This window comes from Eleutherodactylus coqui, chromosome 5, assembly GCF_035609145.1.
Source record: "Eleutherodactylus coqui strain aEleCoq1 chromosome 5, aEleCoq1.hap1, whole genome shotgun sequence".
In the NCBI taxonomy this organism is placed as follows: Eukaryota; Metazoa; Chordata; class Amphibia; order Anura; family Eleutherodactylidae; genus Eleutherodactylus; species Eleutherodactylus coqui.
This window is the reverse complement of record NC_089841.1, coordinates 156,595,651-156,617,963: the sequence shown is the minus strand read 5'-3', so window position 1 is coordinate 156,617,963 and position 22,313 is coordinate 156,595,651. Positions and strand designations below refer to the sequence as shown.

The following is a 22,313-nucleotide window of genomic DNA, read 5'->3' as shown; positions in this document are numbered from 1 at the left end:
GTACTCTCTATATTTTCTCAATGGGGCTAACGTTGCTGCCGCTGGCCCCATTGAAAAGACTGGCGATATCCCAGCATCATCCCGGCATTTTTCTCGCGCTGCGAGGCGAGTGCTTTCACTTGCTCTCGCAGCGCAAGAGAGAAAAAAAAACCCAGTGAGTGTCAGCCCTTACATAAATTTTACAACTGCTCTGTACTTCCTTTTTTTTACATGTGATCCCCATAGTAACATGCATTAAAAAAGCATTCCGCTCGTGCACCTAAATCGCAGGGCATGCACTTGCAATCTGATTTTTTTAATGCTCCTATAAAAAATAGGCAATTCTTGAACAAGCATCGCACAAAAACACGGCATGCAGCAATTTTCAAATTTTGACTACCGGTCTGAGAGAAAAATGGCTTGTGTGAATTAACGCATTGAAGGGAGTGGCTCCTCTCCTGCGCGAGTTCTGTCCGTCCCGTAGTCACATGCCGTTCTGTCCGTCCCGTACTCACATGTCGTTCTGTCCGTCCCGTACTCACATGTGGTTCTGTCCGTCCCGTACTCACATGTGGTTCTGTCCGTCCCGTACTCACATGTGGTTCTGTCCGTCCCGTACTCACATGTGGTTCTGTCCGTCCCGTACTCACATGTCGTTCTGTCCGTCCCGTACTCACATGTCGTTCTGTCCGTCCCGTACTCACATGTCGTTCTGTCCGTCCCGTACTCACATGTCGTTCTGTCCGTCCCGTACTCACATGTCGTTCTGTCAGCACAGTTCTTGCTGCATCCGTTTCTCCCCATGTTAATACAGCCTTTGGGCTCCTTCACACGAGCGGCCGCGTTTATACATTCGCCGTACACACTGTATATTCGCACAAATGATTTTGCCACGATCGACTCCCGACTGTAATTTACATATTTAAAGCCATTCACACGGTATGTAAACAAACACGCTGCAGCGAGGGCAAGCGATGGTCGGAATAAAATGCACGGAATGACAATTAATGCCTAATTAGGGCGAGCTGGTGTGTTTTCCCAGTGTTGTACGCAGGATAACTCCCTCCGACTCCCTTTTTTCCCTGGTGCCATAGAAGTCTATGGGAGCTTGCTGCGTAACGTGGCAAAAGACGGACAAAAAAGATGGAGGATGTACTATTTTTACTGCCGCTAATATTTTGCGTGAAAAAAACAACGTTCGTCTGAATGAAGCCATTGGAACCCAACGCATCGCACGGTCGTGTTTAATGTGTCTTTTAAACACGCGGAAATACCTGCATAAATACGGTTGTCTAAGTACGCCCCGAGGCTGCAGTCAGACCCGCACGCTGTCAGCCCCGCACCGGCTTCAGCCCCGCACGCTGTCAGCCCTGCACCGGCTTCAGCCCCGCATGCTGTCAGCCCCGCACCGGCTTCCTGGTGTCAGCTTTTTTTAACGTTCCTTGTATTGTTTCCTAGTAACGTGTATAAAATGTCGCACATACACAATGTAACCGCGTGTTTTCATCCGCACCCAGAGAACAATAGGGCTCTATCGCGCATCAACAATAACGTGCGTATAATACACAATTGAAAGCGCTGGTCGCTGCGATGCGAGCGCACGAGGGGGGCACAACATGGCGCTATTGGCTCTCTGCATGGCGGGGCAGGAACACTTGGCTCATGTGATTCCATTCAGAAGGGGATTCATAGTGGAGCGCCTCACAACGCACAGATCCTGCCTGATTATCTGTCCGGTGTGAAGCCGCCCTTACCAGAGAAAGAGGACAGAAGCCCTCCAGCACTAGTGCGTGTAGCCTAGCACTGCCATGACTGCACTGGCCCGCTCCCCTGCAGCTGGGGAGGGCTGCTAGATCTGCACCCTCTATAACTACACGGTACAGAGCTTCATGCTGACAATGGGGGGTGCAAATAATTCTAAATACACCCCTCCCCCCCACATGGAGTAGTGTGACTAGGCATGATTATGGCCGCCGTCACTGCGCAGTTGGGTGCAGACAAGAGGACGTGTTGCTATGGCTGCTGCCGGGAATTCCTGTTCTGCCCGGTTTTTCCATCTCCTCTCCCCCCTTGCACCCCGGGACGTGACCCCACACATCACATCAGTGGAGCTCAGAGCGCCGCACTCTTCGGGCACATCAACGTCTCTCTGATTGGCTGTCCGCATCCAGACGTCCAGCCTCAGCCGCCACAGGATTGGACGAGCGCTCCTAGGCCGTAGTGACGTTGCCGTGCGCTATTGGATGGTGGGCTGCGCCGGACGCGTCTGATTGGAGAACGAATCGATGCGGTTGTCTGGAGCCGGCTGGTCTATGCAAGATGGCGACGGGATTCTTTCAGCTTGAGGGATGGTGATAAGGACGGAGAGCCTCGTTCAGGAGGTGAGTGGTGGCGGCCAGAGCTGCGCTGCATGGCCAGTGACTTCTGTAGGGGTCAGCGTCCGCATGGCGCTACTCCCGGCCTCCCTCCACCCGCTATACTCGGGGGACCTCGCTGTGTGCCGTCCCGGGACCTCCAGCTCTGTGTGGCGCCTGTAGTACTGACCGCCGAGGCGCGCACCCCGAGCTGCAGACGTGCGAGCGGTGATGCTGCCTACGTTGGACTGCATTACCGGCTATAGTAGCGGGCGTCCCCCGCAGCGTCCTGTTACACCCGATGGGTGACTGCGGGGTCATGTGTGCGGCACACGGGGTCCTCACCCGGCTTATAAGCCTCTGTGTGCCGTATAATGTATAGTGCTGCGGGCATAGGGCCACGCGCAGGCCCACCGCTGCGGGCGTAGGGCCACGCGCAGGACCCACCGCTGCGGGCGTAGGGCGACGCGCAGGACCCACCGCTGCGGGCGTAGGGCCACGCGCAGGACCCGCCGCTGCGGGCGTAGGGCCACGCGCAGGACCCGCCGCTGCGGGCGTAGGGCCACGCGCAGGACCCGCCGCTGCGGGCGTAGGGCCACGCGCAGGACCCGCCGCTGCGGGCGTAGGGCCACGCGCAGGGCCCGCTGCTGCTGGCGTAGCGCCTCCCACGCTCGCTAGTGTGCATTTTCACGCCGATGCAAGGCGTTTTTCTGTAAAAGCCGCCTCCCATGGCATCTGTGAAGCAGCGATTCCCCCAGCGCAGCCTTCATTCGTGTTGGAAGATCAGCGAGCGCTTACCATTGTTTTCAATGGAATACCTGGCATCGCACGGCGGGCAGCGTCCTTTACTGTCCCATAGAAAACACTGCGATGCGTTCCGATGAGCGCAAAAGATGGACATGCAGCAATTTTCTCTATTGTTTTCCCCGTCCCGCTCCTGTGTATGGCTTCATTCAAAAGAATGGGCTTCACATTCGCGAGTCTCGCAGCACACAAATCTCACAAGAGTTTGTCAGCCCGTGAAACCGGCCGCAGGGTTGCTTTTTCTTCTTTTTTTTCAGCTAAAAGGGTCAAAATTAATAGGAAAACATGATTTTTGCCGCCATCCTCATCCGTTTTTCATCACTTGAAGTGAGTGTGCAGATAGGTGGCGAGGCGGCATACCGGATGGCAGTGTCCTCCTGGTATCGGGCACCCGCAGGTTACTTTCTGTCGCAGCACATGATGTGATATTACACGGCGCCCCCACCTACCTGCTGCAGATCTTCTTTGTTCCAAGACGGCTGTAGCGCTGCTCTCACTACCCGGTGCTCCCTGTATATTGCGGGTCTAACACCACATGCTGATTTCATGAGCAACACTGACCAATCAGAGAACAGCATGCAGTGTCTTAGGCCGGTCTCTCACAGACGGGTCAGATTGCGCATGCAGAATCCAGCCCTGTCCCCGGCTGGTGTCCCCGCGGGCCTTTCAAATTCCGTACTGCACATGGACCTGTGAGCCACCATCAGAAATGTGCAGTACAGAATTAAAAAAAATATATATATCATTTTTTTCCCCCGCACCGCTGCTAGGCGATTACACGGGTACCCCGATCTATCTGCTATGTCAGTTGCAGACGGGCTGCAGGTTGGACGCTTCCATTGACTTCAATGGAAGCCATCTGTGCGGCGTCCGCACTAAGAGAACATGCTGCGATCTAATTGAGCAGACGTGCGAATGTTCTACTGTTTGAATGTGGTGTGAGAGCGGCCTCGGGCGACCAGTGCTCAGTGTGCAATAGGGGGAGAGAGCAATGCCACCGCCATCCTGGAGGATAGAAGAAGGGGTGCAGGAACCGATGAATCCATGGCAGGACGGTGCAGACTGCACTCGTGTAACCTCAGGCTTTGTCCCAGGGCTGACGGCTGTATCTGGGCTCCAGACTGCAAAATCTGCCTGGGAGCTTTCGGCTCAAAAATTAAAAGAATTCAGGATGCAAATACATTTAATAAATCTGTTGGTGTTTTGAGAAGGACGTGCAGGTTGATGATCCCCAGCCACCTTCTTTATTCCCGGGACACTGCTGTCCTCCTCGCTCCCCTCTGCAGCCTGTGAGATTCTCGGTGCATTTCTGTAGGGAGTCCAGACCAGGAGTTTTCAGCCTTTTACCTTAAACTAAAATAAGTAAAAAAAATGAAAGAATGTTCCTTCGGCGCTTCAGAATATTCAGTTGAAAATGAAAATTCATAGGCTGGGTTCACACGGGGCTGATTCCCGTCGGAAATCTCACGGTTTGGCCGCAGCAAAAACCGCAAGATTTCCGCCAGGAGAACCGCTGCGGAAAAACCCGCGGCGGCTTTGAAGCGGCCCGGCCGCTTGCTCTTCCGCTGCGGCCGGCGCTCCCATAGAGGAGAGCGCGGCCGCAGTGGAAAGAAAAAAATAAATAGACATGCTGCATATTTGAAAGCCGTGGCTGCGGCCACCGCAGCCGCGGTTCCTGCCCGACTTACCGCAGCGGATTGGCAGTCCCGTGTGGATGAGATTTCTGAGAAATCTCGTCCACATGGCTGGCTAATCTTGAGATTAGCGGCCGCAGGCGGATTTGCCGCGCCGGAATTTCCGTGGCAAATCCGCCCTGTGTGAACCCAGCCATAAAGTCGTCTTAAGTGTGTTTTTTTTACTTCTCCATGTGGCCTTTTTGTCAACATATAAGATGAAAGGTACAAACAAATAGATCAGCGCCTCGTTTAGGTCAAAAAGCAAAGTGGTGAATGAATAAATATGCACTCACCTGGTGCTCTGAATGGAGAATCCACCGGCACCTATATCCTCGATTTCCTTGAACATCCACCTCTGGTTCCAAATCCAGCTCTCATCCTGGGGAATACAGCCCGCTAAGGGCTGAAACGGATGCAACTTTGTAAAAGAAAAAGATCCCCGCGCTCCAGAATCCAGAAAGACCAGCCGCAAACCCGCACCTTCACGGGGCCAATCCACCCATGCAACACACTTCGGCAATCTCCACCTGGTCCGCGGCGTCCCAGTGCCTCATGCTGCTGGTCTCCAGCGCGGGGATCTTTTTCTCTTACAAAGTTGCATAAGATGAACGGTGCTTTTACATGGAATGATTGTTCAGATTGGCGAAAAGTGAACAATAGTCGTTCGTTTAATGGGGACCATCAGTCTATGTGCAAAAGTGCCCATGTGCATAGCCTTATAGGCCTATAATGAGGCTGTCCGAGGATTAGCACAGACAGAGCACAGCCCCAAGTACAATAGTGAGCGTAACATAGTCAGATCTAGAGGGTGCAATTAAACATTTTGCAGCCGCGAAGTGACGGAGAAGTAGCCTGGTCTGCAGTTTACAAAACTCCCTTTGAGGACGTTCAGGGGGAAATGTACCAGATCTTGGTTTGATTCACCCCTTCAGTGCAGGTTTATTATTACCAGGTCATGCCTTACAGGGCAGGTTTTTTAAATGAGTCAACAATGCAATAAAAGACCCAGAAGATTTCAGATGACAGCTGAGAGCTCTGCACATTCAGCACTAGAGCTGTCCACAGAAATCTTCCAGGGTTTAACTGCATGGTCAGTGCAGCAAGCCCCGGAGATTTTTCGGGCGTGCCACTAAATGGGTTAAACGGGTTGTTCCAGTTGTAATTCATCACTGAGCTCTGTTATTGGCTGCAGTTCCTGTGACGTCCTGTAAACCGGATGGGTCTGCAGCTGTGAACGTATACCATAGTGGGGTACCGAACCCTGTGCGGGACACAGCAGGAGCCGGGAGACCTCTTTCAAATGTTTGACATCAGTCCTTTATTGGAGGGACCTTTTAAGGCATTGGAGTTAATTGCCGAGTGATTGAGCTAAAACGCTCCCTAGCCAAGTCCCATATCTGTAGATATGTAAAGGGGTGATGAGGGATGTTATACTTCGTGCTCCAAGGGAAGAATTTCTTGCTCTTTGTAGCAAAGATTCCTCTTGAAACCACAGCCTACATATGTTGGGAGTTCCACTATCAGATAGATCTGGGGTAAAAAAGGTTGAGAGCACTGATGTTATATAGAAAAGCCTGAATCTGGGTTCGCAGAGATGTCAGATCCCCCTAGGAAACTCCATAGATGATAGAAGAGAGCTCTGGCACCCCAAGTGAGAAAACTGGGGTGATGGAGCGTCTCTATCTCCGTCCACTAGTTATATGCGTGTAGTGTGTACCAGCATGCTACATGCCCTACATTTTCATTTTTAACTGCTTATTCTTGAATGCTGAAGAAACATTCTTTCATTTCCCTGGAAGCTTGCATCGCAACTGAAGTTGGTGGTTAGCCGATTGCCCTTGTATTTGTATGTTGCTTAAACTCTGTATAGCCTCATGCCCATGTCTTTGTCCGACTCCGCCAGCGAAATATCGCAGCGGAGTCCGACACGGCGCCCCCCAAAGACCTCATACTTGCCTCTCGGGATCCGCCACATGAGTCCCGTCTGGTGAGCCAACGCAGTACAGCACATGAAGCACCGGCAGTGGGTGAGGACGTGTAATCATGCAATTGACTACAATGGAAGCTGGCCGCTTTTTTTTTTATGCTGCGGAATTCTGCGGTAGAATTCCGCAGCGTGAACATTGAGCTATTAGGTTCAATAGAACCTAATAGCTGTGGGATAACGCCATGTGAAACGCGGCAGAAATCTGGCCGTGGGCATTATCAGAATTTTGTTTTGTTAGAGCAGATGATGATGATGATGATGATGATGATTGGTTTTTTTTTGAACTTCTGAATGAATTTTTCTTGCTTTTTCTAACGTTGTTTTTCCTCTTTCTGTTTTTTTTTCTTGCAGGTAAAAGAAAGCTTCAACTACAGCAATGTCTTCTCAGTGATAACGCTTCTTAAGCTGAATACATTGTGATTTCCAGTAATAGAGACAGTATTTCTGAAGGCTGTCTACATTAATGAAAAGAACAATGTAGTCAGCTTAACTGAATCTTCTGTGAGGCCAATTGAGATATGATATATCCACTGTATTGGACATTCTCCTCCAAGGACTAAGACTAGAAATTTACTGATTTGTGTAGTTTTTAGTTGTACTGATTTAGTATTGAATATGGATCAGTGTGAGTATGTAGCCCCTCTCCCTGATGAACCTGGAAGCAAAGAAATGGAATTCATACCTGCTTGTCCCCCACCACTGCCGCCAAATGAAGAGCCTCCACCACCTCCCCTGCAAACGTCCAGTGACGCAGAGGTAATGGACGTTGGCTCTGGTGGTGATGGACAGTCACAAACCCCAGCTGGGGACCTGCAGCTAAACTACGGAACACAACTACTCACAAAAGGGTCGTCTTCTTACAAGAGTCATCCAACAGTGATAGATCAGTTACAAAGTGACCAAAGTCCCAGAACAGCTCGCCATGCACCAGCAGTTAAGAAGTTTACTCCTGATCTTAAATTGCTTAAAGATGTTAAAATTAGTGTAAGTTTTACAGAGAGTTGTAAGAGCAAAGATAGAAAGGTTCTGTACACTGGAGCAGAGGCAGAGGATCAGACAGCGGTAGATAGCAATAACACTGTCAATGGAGAGTTGCATGTTTGTCCTTTTGCTGGTAGTAGCAATGATAAAATTGTCAATAATCATGAAATTGCAAATAAACGAATTGAGGAGGCCGAACCTGATCAGGAAAAGAAAGTGGAATACGCCGTTCTCGATGATTTGGAGGATTTCACTGAGAATGTGATGGATGTAGATGAGGACGGTGCAGAATTTGCAGAGTTTATATCGGATTCCATTCTTCAGAGTGATAAGATTGATGACGAATCCCTGATATACAACTATGAGGTATGTCTGCAAGTGCTAACACTACACCCATAACCTACTAATTCTAAGCATTTCATTTTTATTTGTCTTTATAATTAACACTGCCTTGTCACATGCTTTCTAACCATGCCTTGGTCGGATATGTTTACCGTGTATTGCTGACCACATATGAGTGTCGTGTTGTCACAGTGTGTTGTAGACATTCTTTGCCATCCTCTCTAGCCGCAGATTTGAGGTACATGTCTGTGCTCAATGTAAAGGGGATTTTTGCCTCTCCCACCTTTTGGAAGAGGGGACGTACCTGATAGTTTGTTTTGCAGGATGATTTTGATAACGATGTGGATGCACTGCTGGAAGAGGGCCTACATACCCCAAAGAAGAGGAGACTAGAAGAAAAGTATGATGAAGAAAGTGACCACCGTTCAGATGGCGAGACCAGTGTTCAACCAATGATAACCAAAATAAAAACTGTGTTGAAAAGTAAGGAAAGCTTGTTGCTTGTCTACTGTGCACCAGTGCTAGGCATAAGTCAACTATATATATTTTAAGGCATTTCTACATGCTCAAAAACTGGTGCTTATGAGGCAACAATTAAGGCAGACGATATCCTGATTCTACCTCCCTGAATCTATTGCTATAAGGAGTTGTAGGATTTCCAGCAGAGTATAACCTGGGCATTTTCTTCAGTAAAACCTCTCCTCTTGTGCATAGTAAGGCCGGCTGCGCACAACCCGGGTCGGATTCCGTATGCGGAATCCAACCCTGTGCCCAGCCAACATCTGTGTGTATCTGCTTTTCTTCTTAGCCGGCTGTACTGGGTTGGTCTGCATGGACGAGCCGTCGGGCATTCGCAGTACAGGCTTGTTTTTGTTTGGGGGGGTGGGAACGATGTGGGTACGTACCCACGACCTTTCTGCAATGTCATTGCGGAAGGGCTGCGGGTCAGACAGATTCCTTTGGATTCAATAGAAGCCGTCCGTGTGGAATTCGCATTAAGATAGAGCATGGTGTGGTTTTTCTTTTTTTTTTTTTTTCGCGAGTGGAAAATTGCAGTTGTTCGTTTTCCGCTCATGTAGAGGAAAAAGTGATTTGCCATCGCTTTTTATGGGCTGTATTTGCTGCGGAATCTGGAGGCGGACGCCCGCTCTGGATTCCGCAATGCAAATCCGTCCGTGTGCAGCCGGCCTAAGGTTGGATTTACACAAGCATTTTTGTGGTATGGTTGCAAAGCTCAGCTGCAGGCCTACGGACTCAAACTGATAGCATGATAGGGATCTGATGCTGCTAGTTTGGGTCATTAGACCACAGTCGGGTCTGGATTTGCATTCATAATATGGGTGCAAAATTTTGCCCAGACTAAGTTTATGTGAAACAGGCATAAAACCTAATCTATTATGCATTTCTGCACATAGAGTACTTTCTCAATGAGACATCCAAACTTTGCGTGCATTATTCTGTATAAGCCCCACAGCTGGTGCAGAAAGGCAAAATGAGGAAGGATTTATACTGGAAAGTCTAACTTATTTCCGATTGCTGCCTCTGCAGAATCAGTGTAGTGGTAGGACATCAAGAGGGAAATCAAAGCAGACTGTTTATTTAGACTTAAGAAATTAAATCTAGCAGGTTACGAAAAAAAAGTGCCACAAGTTACGCAGTTTACTATCAAATGATGTAATTATGTGCTGTTCAGGGACAGTAAATCGTAATTCTTTTATTTTCCAATCTAAAGGTCGTGGGCGTCCTCCTACTGAGCCCTTACCTGATGGATGGATCATGACATTCCATAACTCCGGCATTCCTGTGTATTTACATAGAGAAACAAGAGTAGTCACATGGTCCAGGCCTTACTTTTTAGGAACCGGAAGCATAAGAGTACGTATAACAAGGGAAAAAAAGTAGTGCTTGTTTCTTGGTTTAAATGGCATTATAATTTCTGTTGTCCAACTTTTTTCAATGCAGTTGCTTTGCCTCCCCATCTGTTTCGTAGAGCATTTTCTCCCCCACAGTATTGTGGTAGACTCTTTATTCTGCTTTTTTTCCTTTTGCTGCTAAACTGTACATCTTAAAGGGAACTTGTCATGTTGATTATACATCTGTCTGTTACAGAGTAGGAGGAGCTGAACACCTTGATATATAGGTACAATACCACTTTAACACGACAGTATTTCAGTTGTCGTACTGTTCTACCACTGATTGCCAACATAATTGTGGGATGGTAATCAAGCGTAAAACTTTGTCAAATAATATCAGTGTTATAAATTTTACTATATAACATTTCAACTCCTTTTTTTTTTTTTAATTTCAGAAACATGATCCTCCTATCAGTAGTATTCCTTGCTTGCATTACAAGAAAATGAAGGAAAATGAAGAGAAGGAACAGAGTAGTGACGCTTCTCCAGCTTGTCTTCCACCAGAACCTCCAGTTGTAAAAACCCTGGAGCAGCATCCCGATGAGCCGGACTCCACTGCCGCACCAGATGATAAAGAGACCGCCGCATTGGAAATCACACAGGGAGCACTGGGGCAAGTTAAAGCTAAAGTGGAAGTTTGCAAAGATGAATCCATTGGTAAGTGAAACTAGTTAGTTGCACCTATAAACATATCTCTAGCATTGCTTTAAGCTGAATAGATGGTAAACATGTGATATATGTTAAGCAGTGTTTACTTGGTCCTGTTAACACTTCGTAGCGGTCTGGCAGTCCTAATGAACAGATCAATGCCTCAAGCCAAGTCCATTCAATGATAAATTAAAGATTAATAGTAGTGTACAAGATACCTAGCTTGGAGGAGCTGACAGGGCTGAGACAGAGGAAGATAAGTCAAAAACTCTTGTACCAAGGTACTAGTAATGCAAAAACTACTGCACCCATAATGCCAGCAAACAAGAATTCCTATCTCGTGTGGGCTTGTGGTCTGTTCTCAGGAGAAGATTGGCTGGGGATATTCTGCCATATTTACAGTATAAGCTATGCAGACAAGATTTAAAAAAATCTCATCCATATAGTGTAGAAAAATTCTGCATGAAATCTGCAGCAGAATGGGCATGCGGTGTGCAGCTTGTATCAGAGTTTAGTAGTGCTCCTATACTGTTTGGACTTCCTAACCCTATCTAGTAGTTATCTCGTCACATTTACCTCCACTTAGATACAGTTTCATTACTAACAGATCTGTGTCTCCTTTTTCTGCCGTTCTAGATGGACCAAGAGCACCGCAGGGTCCCTAGTTTTTTTTCGTAAAGAGTTAGCTCAGATTCCTTCCTAGGGCTAAATTATTAGCTTCTTTGTTTTTTCCTAAAAATACATTTACGTCTAATTGGTTCCTGATGAACTGCCCCTATAGGCGGGGAAACGCGTCGAACCTATAAATTGATAAATCTATGTGACATCTACCCAGAATACAGATACATTTATGAATCCAAAAATAACTTATGAACTTATTAAACATCTAACATAGATGAAAACTCTATCTGGGACCTATAAGTCCATGAACCTTATACCACCTCATTTCAGTGCCGAAAGTATTGCTGGCAACTTGTTTATCCATTGCAGCATATATTTCACCATCTGACTTTAGTCTTTATTATTAATGTGTCTAATTTGATGGGGCACCACCGTCCATTTTTGCCTTTCACTTTGGCTAGTGGCTTCATATAATTCCCCACAAAACTGTCTGTCTGTCGGTACATGTTTGCCCTAAGTTTTGTTTTTAGAATTTAAAATAATAAAGGTTAGACTTTTCATTTACATTAGTCTATAAAAAGTCTGACTTTGACTTGAAGGAATGCTGCCTTTCAATAGGTGGCACTGTGGAGGATTTATTCCATCTCCCTTATTTGCATATTACCCAGAGGAGCGTGCTTGGCCATTTGAGTCTCCTCACTTAGTTTAAAGTATATATTTGCTCTCCCTAAGGAGAAAAGATAGTGTTTCTGACCTTAGTGCATACTGTGAAGGGCTTCAGTAATTCGTTAAAGACTTAAGTTTCTGCCTCAGTGAAAACTATTTGGTTATTTACATTTATTTTCTAGAACTTGAGGATTTCCGAAGCTATTTGGAAAAAAGATTTGATTTTGAGCAGGTTACAGTAAAAAAGTTCAGGACCTGGGCAGAAAGAAGACAGTTCAATCGTGAAGTGAAACGCAAGCAAGCAGGGTCGGAACGACCCATTTTACCTGCCAATCAGAAACTTATTACTTTGTCTGTTCAGGATGCACCAACAAAGAAAGGTTTGTTTCTCCAAATACACTTTTATTACAGTGTTATGCTTTTTTTTTTTTTTCCTCCTCCATTGCATTGGGCGACACAGCCTAGGACCATGGGTATAGATAACTACTTGCCACTAGAAGGCAGACACTAAGCAAAAATGTGTTAGCTCCACCTACCAGCTACCTTCTCGCAGGTACCAGGCTAACCAGTTTCAGCTTAGTGTCCTTAGGAGACGGACCTCTTCTAAGGAGCTGCCAGCAGCACAACTTCTCACCAAAATATGGCTGGACAAGTGTAAATGCAAAGCCACTATAACAGGCCTGATCCAAATGAGACCCACTTCATCCAAATGGAAATAGAACTGCAGTGACAGCATATGTGGTGCAGTTTAAAATGTTGTCTTTATTCCTCCAGAGTCCGCATACAACGTTCCGACTCAACAGAGTCGTCTTCAAGTACTTGAAAAAAACTCTGAGTCGAAACATTGTATGCTGACTCTGGAGGAATAAAGACAACATTTTAATCTGCACCACGTATGCTGACCTCTTCTTTCATTGATCTTCAGTCTTCCAGACTCTAGGACTACAGGGTTGGCAATTACACTCTCCCTGTTTACCCCACTGCGGTGGGCGAACAGACTGGATTTAACCTTCCAATAGCAGCCCGACTCTCAGAGGACAAGGAGGCATGGTCAACGTTCGTTTTGACCCTGACCTGCTAGCCATAATGATCCCCACATTGGAGTACTCCCTCCTGAAAGACAGGTGATCACTGTGAGATACACTGCTGGAGACCAAGAGCTGTACTTCCTTTGGTGGAAAGGTAAGTGTTCCTTTCTTACCACCTTCTCCCTTTCTCTTTTCTCCCTGCTCCGCCACTACTGACATCCTGCCTACTACTCCTTTCCTCCTTCAGAACATGCCTCTCTTGAGGGTAGGAGGAACCCACCTGCTCAATGCCCGCGTGGAGTTGTACTGCTGCTAGCCACAACAGCTCTGCCATTCGCGTATGTTGAAGGTGTTGCTTGGAAAAGCCGCCACTTGCTACCCTCCCACCCCCCCACAACGCCACTCCCATGGTGTTAAGCATGATACTGGCGCTGGGGGATTAGTTCCAGAGGACGCATGGCCCTCCTCACTCAAGTCTCACTCCCAGCAGCGCTACCACCACTCTGACTGCAGGAGGTGCTTCCTTCCACGCAATATTCTCTGGGGTGAAATCTAGCGGCCGTGGTCCCCATGGGGCTTACCAGCCTCCAAGACCAAAATTTAGGCCTTTGCTGTGGCCTACTAAGGGGCATTTCCGGTATAGGTTGGAACCATTCTCCTTCTAGGTCCAATAGCTGCTGCAGGGGTGTGCATCCGGTACAGGAAGAGGTTGGAAGTTGGGAGGGCAGGCTTCCTGTCTTTCCTCCAATCTCCTTGACGCCTGGGTCTTCTCCCTCATTGGCTCCCTCCCTCCTCTGCTGTAGATCTCGCCTTCAGGTCCTGTTTGTTTCTTGTCTACATGAACACATTGCTTTCTACAGTGGCTGGGACCAGTAATTCGTCTGATGAGCTCCTTATTCTGTTCCAAGTCAGTCATCAGCATTCCAGCTACGTTTCCACACCTGACCAGGGTCTGGTAAGAACTACCTGGCGGCAAGCTCCCCTCCGTTGCTTCTCCTTCAGCACTCAGCAGCAGACATGTATAGTAGTGTTCTACCACTAGTTCATTTTACTTGGCACTATGTCCAACTGCAGGGCTGACATACCTAGACAGGGCCCAACCAAAGACACAACTTTAGTTTGCGCTCGCTGTAGTACCAAATTCCCATGCAGAGAGTTAGAGCCTTTATGCTTCAACTGTTTTCCATCGAGGCAGGTGAACTGTCTGCAAACACTCCTCCTATGCAACTTCCTCCACCTTCCAAACCAAAGTAGGCTCGCTCGCTCCCTTTCTTGGGCGGTATTGGGCCTTAGATAAGCCATCATGGATAGGCTGGACTGCTCTTTACGTCAATCACCACCAAATGTGTCTGATGATTTTTGCCACTCGTGACCTTCCACGTGGTAGATCTCAGAAACTAACAGGGCCTCCTTGCTCAAGGCATCCTTCCAGCTCTCCAGTAATAGTATCCCCCATGCAGTTCCTGCGGGGGCACGTTCAGAGCTCTCGTCCAGAGACTAAAGTCGCTCCGAGGGAGGAACTTTCTGAGTCTCAGTTGGACTTTGACCTGGATGAGTAACGTGCCTCTAAGTTCTCCTCTAGTGGTGGTAAGAGAGACCCTTCTGGTGAAGAACCAGCAGCCAACTTCATCTGCAGAAGTTATCTTTTAGGCGCCCAAAACATTTCCCAAAAGCTTTCCCTTCCCATTCATAATTCAAAAACATTTTAGCCTGGGAATGGACCCTTCCCAACAAATGCTTTACCAAACCTTAAGTGTTTGCCTTTCCTTTATCCCTTTCCAGCAGATCTGGTGAAGAAGTGGTCCTCTTTACAAGTAGTAGATCGCCCAGTATCCCGTATATCCACACATACCACCTTGCCTATGGCTGATGATTAGTACTTTAAAGATGTACGGGACAAAAGGCTAGAATCCCTTGCCAAAGCTTTCTTTTGAGGTTGTGGGTTCGGCACTCTGGCCTGTCTTTTCCTCTAGCTGGGTCAGTAGGGCCACTACTGAATGGGCTAAGCAACTGTATTGGAGCATTCTTTCTGGCTCCCCTCAGGAAGAATTGGCAGACATTACCCAGCAGATAAACTTCCCTACCTAGCCTCTCTAAATACGGCCAGACTATTGACTCCCGCCTCGGTAACCTCGTGCCGCAAACTATGGCTCAAATCTTGAGTGCCAGATGCCCCCTCTAAGTGGTTATTGGCTCGTCTTCCATTTGTCGGCTTGCGTCCAGCCCCTCCCCCACCCCTCCCAAATTGGGGGGGGAAGAGTTCGCATCTTCCATAGCTTAAATCAATCTGCAACACCTATGCAGAAGAAATGGCCTCCCTAGCTCTAGACTTCCTGAGTCGCCTTCACAGGCCACCGCTTTAGCTTAGGCATCACAGACTCTTCTCAGGGATGTAATCATCCCTGTTCCTCCCTCTGGATGTTATTCTAACCTGTTAGTGCCATCCTTTTTGGGTGCTACGATCAGACCCGTTCATGAACTGAAGAAGTTGAATCCCTTTGTCGAGGTCCAACACTTCGCTTTATAGACATCAGATACCTATCTTCATGTCCCCATATGTCGAGTGTGATTCGTCTAATTGCCATCTACTTGGATCATTACCGGTTCACTGCTCTGCCATCCAGGTTGGCCATGGCTCCTTGAATTTTCACAAAGAGTCTGGCAACTGTGATGGCTCGGCTCTTCTCCACTCCAAGGGGATAGTAGCCATTCTTTACTTCGACACTAACAGACAATCTGTACAGTGTCCACATCACTCTAGACACTCTGTCCCGGTTCATGTGGATTATCAACCACCGAAAGTCCTGCCTCTCAGCATCTCAAAAGTCTGATATTTCTAGGACAGTCATTTTACACAACACTGGCCCGAGTTCTGCTCCCAATGTAGAAAGTGCATTTCCTGCATACCCAGTCTCCAGTGGCCATTCCCAACTGCATGAGAGTGCTGGGACTGATAAGTCTTGGGCTGTAGCTAGTTAAGTCATGTGTTCCATGCTGTAAAAGTCTGTATACATAATACTTTATTTTAATTTGCTCGTTGTTCCCTTTACATTGTATTAACCTCACTTGAGTAAGATTTATTATTCTGCTCGTGCCTTGCTTTGGAGCCTCTTGGTGATAATTATCGTTTGTTTTTCTTGCAAATTGAAAATAAAACCTTTTTTTCTTTTTTTAAATTTACTTAAAAGGTAAAAGTTTAACCACCCCTTTCCTATATTTATAATAAGATCCTAAACAAACTGAAAAACATACTTAGTCTTGCTGTGCCGTAAAAGTCCAATCCATCAAAGGAACGCATTATTTATCCCATGCAGTGAATGTCGTTGGGAAGGAGGGGGAGGGGGAACAGAATTTTGCTTTTTTTTTCGCCCCGTCTCCAAGAAGAAAAATTAATAAAAAGCAATCCGTTGCATTTACTTCAAAATGGTACAGGCCGCTCCACAAAAAATGAGCCCTTGCACAACTGTGTTGACGGAACAATTAAGAATTATGGCTGTCGGAAGATGATGGCAGATAACCTATATATATTGTTTTTCCCCAAAGAGATTTTTTTTTAACCCCTTAGTGACCGGGCTTTTTTGCTTTTTTTCCATTTTTGTTTTTTCCTACTCCCTTTTAAAAAATCGTAGCTCCTTTATTTATCCATCGACGTCGCTGTATGAGGGCTTATTTTTTGTGGGACGAGTTGTATTTTTCAATGGCACTATTTATTGTACCATATAATGTACTGAAAAACTTTTTAAAAATTCTTAGCGGAGAGAAAAAAAACGACATTCCACCATCTTTCGGTGCGTCCTGTTTCTACTGCGCACAAACTGCAACAAAAACGACGAGTGGCAGCTGCAGGACGTAAAAACACTATAGGGTGGTCACTAAGGGGTTAAAGTAGTACACCAACTCCCCCCTCCCCCCCCCCCCCCCCCCAAAAAAAAAAACAACAAAAATTTGATATGGTCATACTTGTACTTACCAATAGAATTAAGTTATGAGGTCCAAGATGGTGAAGTTGTGGCATTTCCCCCCCCCCCCCCCCCCCCATTTCAAGGCACTTGGAGATTTTTAAACATTTTTCAGTACATTATAAGGTACATTAAATACTAAAATTAAACAGTACAACTAGACCCACAAAAAGCAAGCTATATTGATGGATTAATTTGAATTATGTTTTGAAAGTGTGGAGGCAAAAACAAAAATGAGAAGAAAAAGAAGGCGCTGCGTCATTAAGAAGTTAAAACTCCATCAAGGTGTTATGGATTTTTGGTGCTGAATTCGTAATGACTGCATTGTTTCTGAACATGATCTAAAAGGCGTTATGGCTGATGCTTATTTAAATTGTTAAAAACACTGTTTTTATCTGATAGAGTTTGTTATTAATCCAAATGGAAAGTCGGAAGTTTGCATCCTTCACGAATATATGCAGAGAGTCTTGAAAGTTCGTCCTGTTTACAACTTCTTTGAATGTGGTAAGGAGCCAGCACATCTCTTTATGTTGTGAATGGGCAACTGTAGCAAATTAGAATATCCGGTACGGGTGATCTGTTCAGAGGAAATACTTGTTTACTAATAAGACTCACTTGAGTCGGTGATAAAACACCCAGGTCTTTTTGCACGGGACAATTATCGCTCAAAATCGTTCAGATTCTCACGTTCCTGCAGGTTTCTGAACGATAATAGTCCGCTGTAAATGCATGCAGCGACTGAACGAGAGTTGTTCAGTTTCTGCATGCAGAAAACTGAATGACGAGGCGTTCAAAAGTGAATGACTTTCTACTTGCTGCGAATGGAAGCAGGCGGGGGGAGAGCGTTTCCCTGCCCCCTGCACCTGCATGCGAGCAGCGCTGTGAGTGACTCTGAGCTGAGACTGTGATTTGGCTGCAGCAGTCATGTGACCATGCAGACTACATCAGGGTTGGCTCCCTGAACCAGAAAGTGAAGATTAATTGGGGACACATATTATCCTTTTACTCTCCAGCTCAGTACTATGGAGCAATTCCAGCAACCTGATTGGTTGTTTGGGTTGTCTGATTCAACCTGAGTGGTTGTTTGGGTTGTCTGATTCAACCTGAGTGGTTGTTTGGGTTGTCTGATTCAACCTGAGTGGTTGTTAGGGCCGAGGTAGGGAGTAAAATGCTAATATGCCCTGGGGACCTAGCACTGGAGGAAATTACCCAGATAGCAACTTTTAAAGCCATTATAGTGGAAGATGATTTTCTTGATCTTTTTTTGAACTTGTAGACATACAGTTGAGGAACTTAATGGATTTTATTTGCTCAGGTTTTTACTGTTATTTTGAAGCCATCCTTATTTTATAAAGTGCCTCCTTTTTACTTTTTTACACTATTGGAAGTAACTTTTTTTCCGTGTTTTGATTTCTTGATTTCGCATAGAGAACCCAAGTGAACCTTTTGGAGCATCTGTAATTATTGATGGAGTAACCTATGGTACTGGAACTGCAAGCAGCAAAAAACTGGCAAAAAACAAAGCTGGTAATATCTTTTGTAATTTTTTGTTTGTTTTATGTATCATTTGCATTTTTTTAAGCAATAAAGTTCATTTCTTCTTTCTACTTGTTGTAGCCCGCTCTACACTGGAAATTCTCATTCCGGACTTTATAAAACAAACCTCTGATGAAAAGCCCAAAGACAGCGATGAGCTAGAGGTCAGATAAAATGGTTCAATTTTGACCTTTATCTACAAGCCGTGTTATTTATGGTACAATATATTGTTGCCAGACTTTCATAGAGAATTACTGTTAACTGTTAGGCTGGGTTCACATGGGGCGGAATTGACGCCTAATTTTCATGCAGACTTTCCGCACGGAATTCCACTGGCAATCTTAAACCCGCGCCTAAGCAGCAAACTGGACGAGATTTGCAAAAATCTCGTCCACACGCTGCGTACAGTCCGAGCTGAAACTGACACGCTGCGCAGAATTCAAAGCCAATTTTATTGCTGTTTCTGCTGCGAACTCTCTCCTCTCTATGGGGAGAGATGGCCGCAGCGGAATACAGGTAGAAAAGCCGCTTCAAAACGCATTCCTTGGGATTTACGTCCCGTGGGACCACAGCCTAAATGAGTTTTCTTAACCCCATAGGAACGATTTTTGGGGGATTTTTCATCTCCAGATTTCAAAAGCCATAACTTCTTATTTTTCCGTCCATATGGCCATATTAGGGCTTGTTTTTGCATGGTGAACTGTAATAGGCATTTTGCTTCAATTTTCAGTGTGTTTTTTTTTTTACGTTTCTTTACATGCAAGAAAAATAGTGTGTTCAATTTATTGTACGGGTTGTTATGGAAACATTGATGGCAAATATGTGGGGTTTGTATTATGTATGCTCCCAAAGAACAGGGGCGTACATTTTTATTTTTTTTGAAGTGTAAAAGAATAAAGACTTTTTGTTCACTCTCCCACCATGTATGTATGTATGTGTGTAATATGTATTACAATACACACATACACTTTTTTTTAGTTTTTTTTAATGTCCCTGTAGGGAACTTGAACTGTAAAAGCTCTGATCACTATGATAATGCATTATCGCTCACAATAGCAATCACAGGCCATGACAAGCCAGGGTACAAGTGCCTCTGCGATTACACTGCTCCCTGTTGTTGTAGTGGGGGTTTGGCTGTCAAAAAATAATGTGCCATCCGCAGGATGTAAGTTTATGTCCTGTTGCATTAACTACCACCCTGCTAGGATGTTCACTTACGTCCGATGGCCTTAAGGGGTTAATGTTGTAACAGCTAAAAATAACTTTTCTAACATTTTATCCTGATGCTTGTTTTCCTAGTATTTCAACCATATCAGTATTGAAGATTCCCGAGTGTATGAGCTCACCAATAAAGCTGGACTTCTGTCACCATATCAAATTCTTCACGAGTGCCTTAAGAGGTTGGTATTTGAAAGAGGATCTGTCACCAGTTTATGAAGAGCATCTATACAATGCTCCTATGGTGGTTGTTCAGCAAGATGTTAGATGAACGAGTAAATGTTCTCTTTTATCATTTTAGAAACCATGGAATGGGTGACACATCAATCAAGTTTGAAGTAATTCCTGGAAAGAACCAGAAGAGTGAATATGTGATGACTTGTGGAAAACATACTGTGAGAGGCTGGTGTGAGTTGCAGATTTTCTTATCTACCTGAATCATGAGCTTCAGTTTATGGCTCCTATCATAGGCAGTAGGCATCTAACTTGGTTCTGGCTTCTCCATGTTGGATGGGTTATAGTCATGCTACAAGCTTCTCCCTTGCACGGCAGATGTAATTGTTTACTGGTGCAGCATAATTTCCAATGCAGGGATTTGCATCTTTTTCTGTGTTGCATCAACACAGCTCATTTTCTGTATAGAATCTGTCCTGGCAATCGGCTTATTGCTGCAGGTACAACTTTATAAACCTGTACCAGGGGACCTTTGTCCAGTAATGCAGTATAGCTATGTATTTGAAATTTTAGCAGCCTATGTAATACATGGACGTTCATATCCCCTAATAGGACACATGTACAGGAGTTGTCTTAATGGGACACTATTTTTAAACCCCGCCTCCTAGTGTCAACACTGGTGCTGTGTCTACCAATCAGCTAGTGGAGAAGAGGGCTGTACTCTTGATTATTTACACCTCTAATGTCTAATTCACAGATAAATGTACCCATGGCCATCTAGTGCTCAGAACCTTTTTGTTTGTTTAAGGAGGAGTGCAAAACAATCTTCTCTTTATTGCAGGCAAAAATAAAAGGGTTGGAAAACAGTTGGCATCACAAAAAATTCTTCAGCTCCTTCATCCCCATGTGAAAAACTGGGGCTCCCTTCTACGTATGTATGGAAGGGAAAGCACTAAAATGGTGAAACAGGTGAGTCTTCATATTTTCCTTAGGTGGGTTGTAAGTGTACCTTTTGTGGTCGACCGTTTCCTTTTGCAATTTTGTTCCCCCGTCTTTAGGACCTTGAGTATTATGTGGTGTTTTAAAACATCAGTGCTTCACTTTGTGTTAACCCCTTAAGGACCAAGCACAGTAAATTTACGGCACTTGGTCCTGGGTTTTATCCCGGCTTGTAGTGAAAATATGGTGTGGCATTAAAGCTTTTGCAATGTACAGGAGCAAATCAGGTTCTAGGATGTTGGTCACAGCCGAGAACCTGAAGGAGAAGGCGGAAGGTTTCTCTCTTACAGGCTACACAGCGCGCTAAGTAGTGAATAGAGAAAGCAGAAGTGTTACTTCCATTTTGCGACCTGATGATCACGTGACTGTCGGGTGCCCCCTGCCGCAGCTCAGCTGCGGGATCCTAGCAGATCTAGATCTGCTCTGTTAGTGACTACTGTCACACTAGGGGGATATTTTCTGCTGTTACTGGGGCTCCTCTGGATGCCACAACGTAAGTGGAAAAGTGTGATATTAAAACAAAACAAAAAAAAAACAATGCTAGTGACAAAAATAAGTTAAAAAAAAAAAAAAGTAAATGACCCACTGCCGACACCAACCAAAACAGTCGCCATATGTGCCCTGTAATCCAAGACTATACAAATGATATATCAAAATGTCCAAAACAATTAGGATATGTTCACACGTAACGTAAGCGCAATTGAGTTCAATGGGATCTTTGCCTGCAATATTAACACAAGCTACTGCATTGGAATGGGAGCTGCCTGTTTCTGGCAGTCCAGCAGCTCCATGCAGTAGCACTCTGGCCCAGCAATCCTCTGATTACCGGGGGTTTCGGGCGGCAGACTCCTGTTGATCTACTGTTGACAGCCTATCCTGAGTATACATTGTCAGTAGTGTACAGCGGGACAACCTCCTTCTAATATACCTTCTTCCAGCTTATGTTAACATCTCTGCTTATTTACAGGAATTCTGTGAAATATTTAACTAGGGTTGAATTTTAAGAAGATCTTGAGCTTATCAATTGTATTTTTGTCTTTTGTCAGGAAACCTCAGATAAAAGTGTGATAGAACTTCATCAGTATGCCAAAAAGAACAAGCCAAATCTTCATATTCTAAATAAGCTGCAGGAAGAAATGCAAAAGCTGGCACAAGAAAGGGTAAGTAATGATTTAAAGGGAGCCTGTCATCTCCTTTGAGCCTCATAATCTGTATAGGGCGCAAAGATGCTGGAACTGGGAAGTATATGGAAGCTGTGTTTCATATTCACTGTGTCCCTTCTTATAGCGCAGTGTCCCTGCAAAGTTGGCGCATGCACACAGTATGACTCTTTTTCAGCCAGCTGTGTACGCACACACTACCATAGAGATGAATGGGAAAGCATGTGCACACAGCTGGCTGAAAAGAGTAATGCTGTTTGCACATGCC

The 22,313-nt window shown here is 45.6% G+C and overlaps 1 protein-coding gene across 1 annotated transcript in view; it reads left to right on the top strand.

The window, feature by feature from the left end:
- Positions 1 to 2,273: 2,273 nt before the first annotated feature.
- The window catches only part of DGCR8 (DGCR8 microprocessor complex subunit), a 31,545-nt gene continuing 11,505 nt past the window's right edge, over positions 2,274 to 22,313 (top strand). Inside the window, exons 1-13 of the mRNA XM_066603458.1 lie at positions 2,274 to 2,360; positions 7,152 to 8,147; positions 8,447 to 8,606; positions 9,856 to 9,998; positions 10,432 to 10,693; positions 12,154 to 12,351; positions 17,361 to 17,462; positions 18,387 to 18,485; positions 18,576 to 18,658; positions 19,794 to 19,894; positions 20,014 to 20,120; positions 20,728 to 20,855; positions 21,932 to 22,045. Coding sequence (XP_066459555.1) covers positions 7,416 to 8,147; positions 8,447 to 8,606; positions 9,856 to 9,998; positions 10,432 to 10,693; positions 12,154 to 12,351; positions 17,361 to 17,462; positions 18,387 to 18,485; positions 18,576 to 18,658; positions 19,794 to 19,894; positions 20,014 to 20,120; positions 20,728 to 20,855; positions 21,932 to 22,045 — 2,229 coding nt within the window. The 5' untranslated portion in view covers positions 2,274 to 2,360; positions 7,152 to 7,415. The remainder of the gene's footprint in view (positions 2,361 to 7,151; positions 8,148 to 8,446; positions 8,607 to 9,855; positions 9,999 to 10,431; positions 10,694 to 12,153; positions 12,352 to 17,360; positions 17,463 to 18,386; positions 18,486 to 18,575; positions 18,659 to 19,793; positions 19,895 to 20,013; positions 20,121 to 20,727; positions 20,856 to 21,931; positions 22,046 to 22,313) is intronic.